The 9,618-nt window shown below is 30.7% G+C and overlaps 1 protein-coding gene across 1 annotated transcript in view; it reads right to left on the bottom strand.

Annotated features, from left to right (window-relative positions):
• Window positions 1–9,618, bottom strand: part of LOC106462582 (titin-like) — a 454,586-nt gene that overhangs the window by 154,508 nt on the left and 290,460 nt on the right. The window contains 9 exon segments of the mRNA XM_022390129.1: window positions 561–815; window positions 1,120–1,263; window positions 1,930–2,187; window positions 4,722–4,865; window positions 5,363–5,617; window positions 6,896–7,039; window positions 7,417–7,668; window positions 8,458–8,601; window positions 8,881–9,138. Coding sequence (XP_022245837.1) covers window positions 561–815; window positions 1,120–1,263; window positions 1,930–2,187; window positions 4,722–4,865; window positions 5,363–5,617; window positions 6,896–7,039; window positions 7,417–7,668; window positions 8,458–8,601; window positions 8,881–9,138 — 1,854 coding nt within the window.

The following is a 9,618-nucleotide window of genomic DNA, read 5'->3' as shown; positions in this document are numbered from 1 at the left end:
TTAGTGTATTTACTTACTATAATTAAACTAAATTAGTATAGTAATATATATATATATATATATATATATATATACATATGAAAATTTCCTAATCCCCTTTCTTCACATTGGAAAGAATACTACTTACCAAAATGTGACATAAAATTTACATAACAATAGCTTTAATAATCTGTTCAGCAAACAGAAATTGACATGACTAGGAGATTTTTTCAAGAAAAACCATGGATAAGTATTAATCATTCAAATATCAACTGCTGTATATCTTTTAAAGTGAAAACTATTTTTATTATATTTTTTCTTCCATTTATTTTATGATTTTTCCTTATGTCTTAACTGCATAAAAAAGGGCCAGATTTGAACACTTATCAAATTATCTACAAAATACTAATTTAATTTATATGTTTTTACAGTAGATAGTCTATAGGTTTTAAGTAACAGATTAAGAGTTGAAAATTAATAGAATATCTACTACACAATATTAAAAAAGTATGAGCAATTTAGCTGTACTAAGTAGAAATTCTTTAAAACTAAAGATACATATTCAAGTGCAGGAAACTAACCTGTCTTCAGTTCCACTCCATTCACATACCACTCAAATTTCAGATTAGAATCACCAACAGGTACAACACGGCATTCAAAGTGAGCAGGTTGTCCCTCAACAAGCTCTTGAGGACCAGTGAGAGGCATGGTAAACACTGGCTTCTCAAAAACTCTTGCTGGTTCCTCTGGGCCAGTCCAAGTTTTGGCAGTTTCTAGCTCCTGGATCTTCTCAAGACCTTCTGGATGTTGTGTTTCTAATAATATTGAGGTTTTAGCTGAAAGAATGAAAAAAAAATCAACTTTTTAGTTTTCTCTTGAAAATTAATGTTTCACAAAATGTATATTTAGATTTACACTTAAGAAGGAAATAGATTTAACTAGACACATGTATCATTAGCTTACTTGTACTTTGTTTAACACCATTACATAAATATCTGAATGAACTGAGCCAACTCTCTATCAAGGTTGGACACTGAACACATCTATATATACTTTAAATACAAATATTTCAGGGTCCTTTTAAAAGCATAAATATGTAGATCAAAATGAAAAAAACCAAAGAGTTAAAACTATACATACATTTGACTTTGACTGAGGCAGTGGTAACAGCCTCACCCAGTTCATTTGATGCACGACACATGTAAACACCTGTATCATCAGACCGTACATACTGGATGTCAAGAGCTACATAGCCAAAGTCATGAGCTGTCTTAGCTCGGGAACCTGGGGAATTACAATCATTATTATAGAAACAACAAATATCTATTTGTACAAACTGATACTGATAGTTACCAATTTCTTTTTAAGCATCCATACATCTAAAAAAGCCAAGCTTAAACAGATTCTTTATCATTGCTAATATCTATTAGTTTACAGAATAAAAAAACACTAAATCTGAAAACAGAAATGCTTAGCAGCATCTAGTGTGAATAATTATAAGAAGCATATGTCCTTTAATTGCTGTGAAAATAACAGAATGATTTACATGTTAGAAAGTCCAGTGTTAGTTTCTTAATTAATGCATTACTTTTCAATAAAGTGGACATTTAACAATATATTACATCCTGTCTAAACTCAATCTTCTTTGTCTGCATTAAACTATATCAAATATTATCCATGCTTAGAGATGCTATGTGCATAAACAGAAAAGTATCAAATGTGCAATAATAGTCACAATAATACTACACAATAGAAGATAATGTAAGTTAACACAATGACCAAGCTTATGGTTCCTATTCACTATGTGCAAAACCCTAAAAAAATATGTCTAGCAGCAGGTTTTAAGAACCTCAGTATTCACAGATATTTGTGGTTAATTCACTCTCTTCACCTTCAAATGTAAATAAAACTTTTGTTCTTTGATATATCTATAATAGAATATTCACTTACTTGGTTGTAAAGGTTTCTCATTAAAGAACCATTCCACTTTTAGTGTGGGGTCACCTACAGGAATTAAGCGGCACTCCAAATGTGCTTCTTGTCCTTCCACAAGGCTATCCAGATTTTGCAGCGGAGCTGTAAACACTGGTCGTTGGAATGTTCGTGGCTCAACATACACATCATGCCGTTGACGAGATTCATCTTCCAGCTCCTGAATTTTCACTAAACCTTCTGGGTGTTGGGTTTCCATAATTATACTGGTCTTTCCTAAATAACCATAAAGTAAGATAAGATATTAGTTATTAAATTACTGACTTGTTTTTTTATATCGTTCTTTATAATGGTGGGGTTCACATATTACACCTTATTGAGTAACATGAGTAACCTTATGTTTTTACCTGTTAAAACACTCAGTATAAAGAACTGAGTAAAAATGTTGGGTGAAATAATCTATTTTCTACGTAAATTTAACAAAGTGCCCCCAGCAATAATCAGTACAATTAATGAGAATATTGGCAGTATGCTTGTTTACGTTTTTTGTGTGACACTCATACCTTATTAAGGACCCTGTAACCAACAAAGTGAAGGACCCACAAGCAATTTGGTGCATATACAGTTCAATAAAATGTGATTAAACAAAATATTAATGGCAATATGGACTCCATCAGTCATTCTAGAGTTACAACATATACAACTACCATAATATTTCACACACTGACAATTGCTCAAACATAAAAACAATTTATCATACATTCTATGACTAAATCTTATAATACAAAAATAATTAAAATTGTTGTAAGAGGACAAAAGAATTGTGTGATCAAAGTTTCATCAAATGACCTTAAATGGAACTTTTAAAATTTCCAGCTTGACCTGACGAAGAATGCTTGACTGAAACAGTGACCACATGATTCTTTTTTCCATTACACCATATTTCAAACAAATTTGTATTTTTCAGATTTCATCATTGCTGTACCTGTACTAGTTTGTTATCCATGTTACTATCAATAACTAAAGATGAAAAACATCAACTATATTTCACAGCTATAAATATATTTTAACAATAAACATATCATTTTTGAATAACTTAACATCCTTTATATAATAAAAATATTGACATGAAATCACACCATTAATTTATGTAAATAGGCAGCTTACAGGCTTTAATTTAATAAGTTGTAAGTTATAGTTTGGAGACAGCTTGAATTGGTAGTGAAAGAAAGTATTACAAATGTACAACATTTTGACAAGCTTTTGTGATTATCAGGTACAGGTAGTTTACACAGACACAGAAAGATATATATATATACAGTATACCAAACAAAGATGTCACATGACTGAAGACTGCTTAACAGCTTAGTAAAGGTATCTAGGTACCCCAGGACCTTGGTTTAGAATAGTGCTGTTTTGTTCAATTAAGATGACTTGCTTTACTTTGCATATGTTGATGTTTTGTCTTTGCTTAAAATGACAGTGCTTTGAAAAGACATATTGTTGTTTTTTCAGTTGCAGTGATGGTAAACATTGAATGTTTTTTATTATGTTCAGTGAATCTGCTTTCTAATTTTCTTCTGGTTTCTCTAGAATTTCTGGAGAGTTATTGCATGCTGTTTTATTAATGACATTAGTATTGTGTGATTCTACACAATTTTTATATAGTAATGATTTTAGTTTAGGACCAGGTTTCTGAGTCGATAGGGATTTTATGTTTAATCATAAGTTTTCTCCAAGTGTGAATTATTTTTGAGCTGATTTTATGTATGAATGAGAATCTGCAGTGTAGCATTAAGTTGTTTTTTGGTTTATTTGTGTCAATTTTGTTTGTGAGTTGAGTTTGAGGTTGTTTTTTTTTTCTGATGGTTGTGTGAGAATTTTCACCAATACTTAGTAGAAATTTGTTGGTGTGATTGAATGAATGCTTTATAAGGTTGATTCTTTCTTTTATGTAGGCAGTTGAGAAAAATCTTGAAGTTGTGTTTATATGGTTTTTCACTATATTGAATTTTTGTTTGGATTCATGGATAGAATTCCAGGGAATGTAGAGGCCTGTGTGAGTGTTTTTGTTTGAAGTTTGGTTTTAAACTCTGTGTTAGATCTAATAATGTCGAGGTTAAGAAATGATAACTGGTTATTATTTTTGTGTTTAATGGTGAACTTAATGTTAGGGTGAATGGAGTTTATGTGTTCAAAGAAAGTGTGTATGTGTTCATTAGAAGTGAAACCAACAAAAGTGTCATTGACATGTCTGTATCAGTATATGGAAGGATGAAACAAAGATTGCATGGCTTGCATTTCGATATAGGTCATAAATATGTTGGTGAGAGTAGATGAAACAGGACTGCCCATGCTTAAACCATCAGTTTGAAGAAAGCTGTAAGTTGTATTCTATGTTTTATCATATATTTATAGATACAAAGAAAATTTTGGAAGGTTATTGATGACATAGAAAAACAAAAACTTAAGATATTGTCAAATAATATAAAATGCTATATTAGTTTTCTTAACAATCACAAACTTATGGACATTCTTATATCTTACCAAAAATTTTTCATAACCTTATTTCTATGCATTTACATATTTCTGTCTGCTCTTTTCTCTTTAGGATTTTAACACAAAACATGAAAATCATTATATTCTATCTCTATAGTTTGTCTCCTGAGTAAAAGTGATATGGCAAACAAGAAAATTGACCAATTAATTAACATTTCATCATAATAAGTAAACTTTCAAACTTTTAAACTTTCACAGTTTGAATGCCATTCATTGAGATTCAAATACAAAAACATTACTTAACATCCCACCTTGAACTTTGATGTTAATGGAGCTGGTAGCTTCTCCAAGATTATTCTTAGCCTTTACAGTAAACATTCCTGAGTCCTCAGGCAGCACATGTTTAATATCCAGGGCAATGTATCCAAAATCAAAGGTTACACGAAAACGAGAGCCTAAAGACAAGTAAAAGAAGCAATTAACTTTCATAACAAAAGACAAATTTTCAAATGTTACATAGAGACTCAGAAATATCAAAAACAATTACAAAATAAATAAGCAGAAAGTTATTACAATAATGAACAAGGTGACATGTACTATTATTATGCATAAAAAAACAGACTTTAATTAACAATACTAAATAACAGAACAGATGCAAGAATTTCATATTACACACAGCAATAAAATGAATATATAATCTACTGATAATTTCATAGCACAACTTATCTGGCTGAAACAGCAGTGTGATAACATGATAATAAAAATGGATGTCTAAAGCACTTGCATAATTGAAATTGTGATTAGAATTTCTCTTACTTAATTAGCTGTATTGAAAAAATTAATTTTATAAAAAGTTAATTCATATTAGCCAGTTATGAAATCATTAAATAACATCTCATTTTACCATGTAATATATACAAAACAAAAGTGTATGATAACATAAGGTACTCACCAGCATCTAGAGGTTTGCCATTATGTAACACTTCCACTTGAAGGTTTGAATCATGAGCTGGCTCCACCCGACATTCTAGGTGAGCATTCTGCCCTTCCACAAGCTCTGTGATCCCTTTTAGTTCAAGTGTAAAGTATGGGCATGATATTGGCTGTTCCTCCACTTCTACTGGTTGGTACTTAGGCTGACATTCTAATTCCTTGATCTTTTCCAATCCTTCAGGATGTTGAGTGTCATAATACACACTTCTTCGACCTATAGCAGATGCAAAACAGTATATAAATATGGATTTTAATTTATATCACATACACGAAGTACTATTTCAAATAATGTGTACAAACTAATTTTAGTATGGAACTTTGTTTAACTGAATCATTTTTTTAATAAAACTAAAATCATAAATACCATATTTGCAGAACTACCCACCAAAAACAACACATATATGTGACGTCACCCTATGATCACGATTTGGTGCTTGTGTTACGTGATTTTCATCACATAATATATATATTTCTGAGTGGTCACAGGTACCACGTTTTCTTGGGGACATTTTGAAGACATAACTGAGACGATATATATATATATATAACACTCGCTAGGTGACAGCACAAGCTATATATAAATTAAAGAGCGACACTACATTTTTCACTCGTGATCTGATGCATGCCAGTTTTTCTAACTGAAAGGTATAAGAATTAAATTTTGTCTTTCAACATTCAAACTTTGTAAACCAGTTTTGCTATGAGAAATACTTTTTGTAATGCCATAGAATTACAGAAACATCTAAATAGGGCTCTTTGACCATTTATAGATTTAATAATTTCAAAACTCCTTATACATGAATTAATTGCACTCTGCAATGTTGTTAGTCAGCAAATTCCTATAATATAATTATAAGAAAATAATATCATATCGATTATTTGCCTTTATGAGGCCTAATGTCAAGGGATCAATATTTAGACCATTTTTATATTGACACAGTGTGATAATTCTCATAGGTTTGTTACTTTTAAAAGCACATGTATTTACCATATATAATATTTTTATTTTGTACATTTGTACTGACCTACTGTCACTAGTTTGGTATTTTGAGTAGCTGTTGATTACTGTGCTTTTCATTCAATTTCTGACAATTAATCTTTCAGTATTTTATTACTTCTCAATGTACTATTATAGATGAAATAAAAATTATTTACTCAATGATGTGTATGTATTTATTGAGAAATAGAAAGAAACCAACAGTATTTTTTAAAATTAAAACAAGTTTCAATTAAGTCTTTGAAAGGTTAATACATGATGTCACAATGAGAGGTAATTGTGATATTTCTGAAAGTCCTCACTTTTGATGTGTCTGTGACATTACAGTGAAACGTATATAGGAAGTAACCTGTGACATATTGGAGAGGTCACATTCTTTGGTGGGTAGCCAGAGAAATTAAATGTTGTACTATTGTTATTATTAATATCATTAAAATGTTATTATTTTTCAAAAATAAACTCTTGTCAACTAGAAAAATACACACAGATATTTACCTTGGATTTTGATGGAGCATGTCACCACAGCCTCACCTAACTCATTTACAGCTTTACACATGTAAGTTCCCGTATCTTCTGGATAAGCATAAAGAATATCCAGTGCAACATACCCAAAGTCATGGGTTGTCCTAAATCGATGGCCTTAAAGAAAAACAGGACAAAAAAAACAAGTAACTATCTATCTTGTTCATTTTATTACATGATAATACTGTGGCTAATACAAATATAGGAGACATTTTAAGGAACTTAAAACAAGAACAATGGCTTATATTCCTGGGAAATCTACTGAAAATAAAAGTCTTTAAATAAACTGATTATAGTAAACTAGATAAAATTTCTAATAACACACATTTAAAAATAATATTTTTTGTTAAAGCATATAAAATACACACACTCTATACAAATGTATCAAAAAAGATTACTTCTAAAGTTTAATTTTATACATTACATACATGTAACATAAATGCACTGCATAGAAAAGTCAATACTGCTAATACATAAACTAAAAAAGTACCAACCTGCTTTAACCTCCACTCCATTGATGTACCACATAACTTGTAGCTTGGGGTCATTGATGGGCTCGAGATGACATTCCATGTGAATAGGTTGACCTTCCTTAATATTCTCTTGGCTGGTGAGTGGAGTTAAGAACACGGGACGGCTAATTTGTGTGACTGGTTCCTCTGCCTTTTTTATGTAGGAAGTTTCAAGCTCTCGGATTTTCTCCCAACCTTCTTCATGCAGAGTATCTATAATGATTCCACTTTTACCTGAGAAACAAAGAAAAAAGAAGAAACTGTAGTATTGGTCATACAATAGATAACAAAAAAATAAAAACATATATAGATTAATAGATATACATGTGTTATTGAAAATAAGTTAGTTGAACACATAACTAAATATTTTCAAAACATTAAATCAATATCTGAATTAAAAAGTGTTAGTTGCTTTTTTTTTTTCATTATGCCCTTAATCCCAATAATTTGTGGTTAGGACGAGAATGTTTGTGATGGGGATTTGAATACGTGACCTTCAGAGTGTGGGTCGAATGCCCAAACCACCTGGGCATGCCAGGTTAATTTCTTTTGTAAGTCTAATTCATTGATGTGATTCAAAGGTTTATTTAACAGTTTACTGTGATGATTCTATTATCCCCTTCTAAAACATTCAAGAACTGTGAATATAATACTGGAACTAACAAAATAGTGTGCAACATATTGTTATCTTCAGCAAGAGAAGATGTAATATTACACACAGAAGACTCATTTTCTAGCTTCAAGGAGAAATGCAATATCATACATTGGATATAACAAAACATATATAAGTAGCTGGTGGTTACAAGTTATTTTTCTTTGTATACCTAAAAACTTGCAATGATTGTAAACAAGAAATGTTTATGTTCTGAGTAAGATGTTGTGTCATGAGTCTACAGTCTAGGTGGGTCCTTAGGCAGCTTCTACTTCTTATAAAAACCATTCTCCTTTTACTCACCCAAAACATAAGCAGGATAAATAATAAAATATTTTTATTTTAAATCTGAAAATTACTGCAACCCTTACTTTTGACTCTTAAAGAGCATGTGGTTACAGCTTCACCAACATTATTTCTGGCTTTACACATATAGGTACCACTGTCTTCTGGTAAGACGTACAAAATATCAAGAGCTACATATCCAAAGTCACAGGTTGTTTTGAAGCGATGACCTGAAAAATAGAAACTACGGTAAGCAATGTTCTTTCTTAAACTAATTATAAATGTCTTTTGTGTATTTTAAATAAGTTAATTCACTTTCATATAAAGTACAATTAGAACTGATTTGATTAATCATTAATTTAATCAAACATGGATACTGAAATCTTGATTTTCAAATCAAAATAAATAAATAAATCAATAATTATTTTATCCTAGAGAATGTAATGAAGATGAAAATGTAATACAAAATTAAATGTTTAAATACTGCATAAACAATAATCACTATTCACCTTGTTGAATTGGATGACCATTGAAGTACCATTCAACCTTCAGGTTAGGATCAGTAACTGGAGTCAGTGTAGCTTCAAGATGAGCTTTCTGGCCTTCACTTAGATTTTCTAAATTGTAAAGCGGCCTACCAAAAGCTGGACGTTCATCATATACGACTTCTTGAACTGTAGCTCTTTGGAAGCGACTAGCGTCTTCCAGATACTGAATCTTTTGCAAGCTATCAGGTTGTTGTGATTCTAAGATTAATCCACTCTTGCCTAGAAAAAACATTTTGTGAAATCATGTACATATTTATAGAAGATAATATCTTTAAAATTAAAGTACTAAAAAAAAAATACCCAAAAACTCAAAATATATGAAGCTAAATTCTTTAATTAAAATGAAGCACAAGACTAATTTACATTATCTTATCATCCTTAATAAAGTATAATATTGGAACTATAATCTTTTATATTAAAATCATTAAATTGTTCTAAACTATTGTTACGACAGCGGAGGTCACGTGACGCTAGTAACACATCATGCGCTTCTCGAACGTTCACGTCCCTTCCTGAAATCTCAAGAGCCTACTAGATATGCAGTAGTCTTGTATATATAAACCAGTAAGAACTGACAGCAACAATGTAATGTGTAATTGAACTGTTGACATAGAGACATATTATTGAGTCGAGCACGTGAGATGTTCGTTGTGAATTATAGCATTTGTTATAGCGCGACTATGGAAATTAAGTGTATTG

The sequence above is a fragment of the Limulus polyphemus genome, unplaced genomic scaffold, assembly GCF_000517525.1.
Source record: "Limulus polyphemus unplaced genomic scaffold, Limulus_polyphemus-2.1.2 Scaffold46, whole genome shotgun sequence".
NCBI classification, from domain to species: domain Eukaryota; kingdom Metazoa; phylum Arthropoda; class Merostomata; order Xiphosura; family Limulidae; genus Limulus; species Limulus polyphemus.
This window is presented reverse-complemented; position numbering and strand designations above follow the sequence as displayed.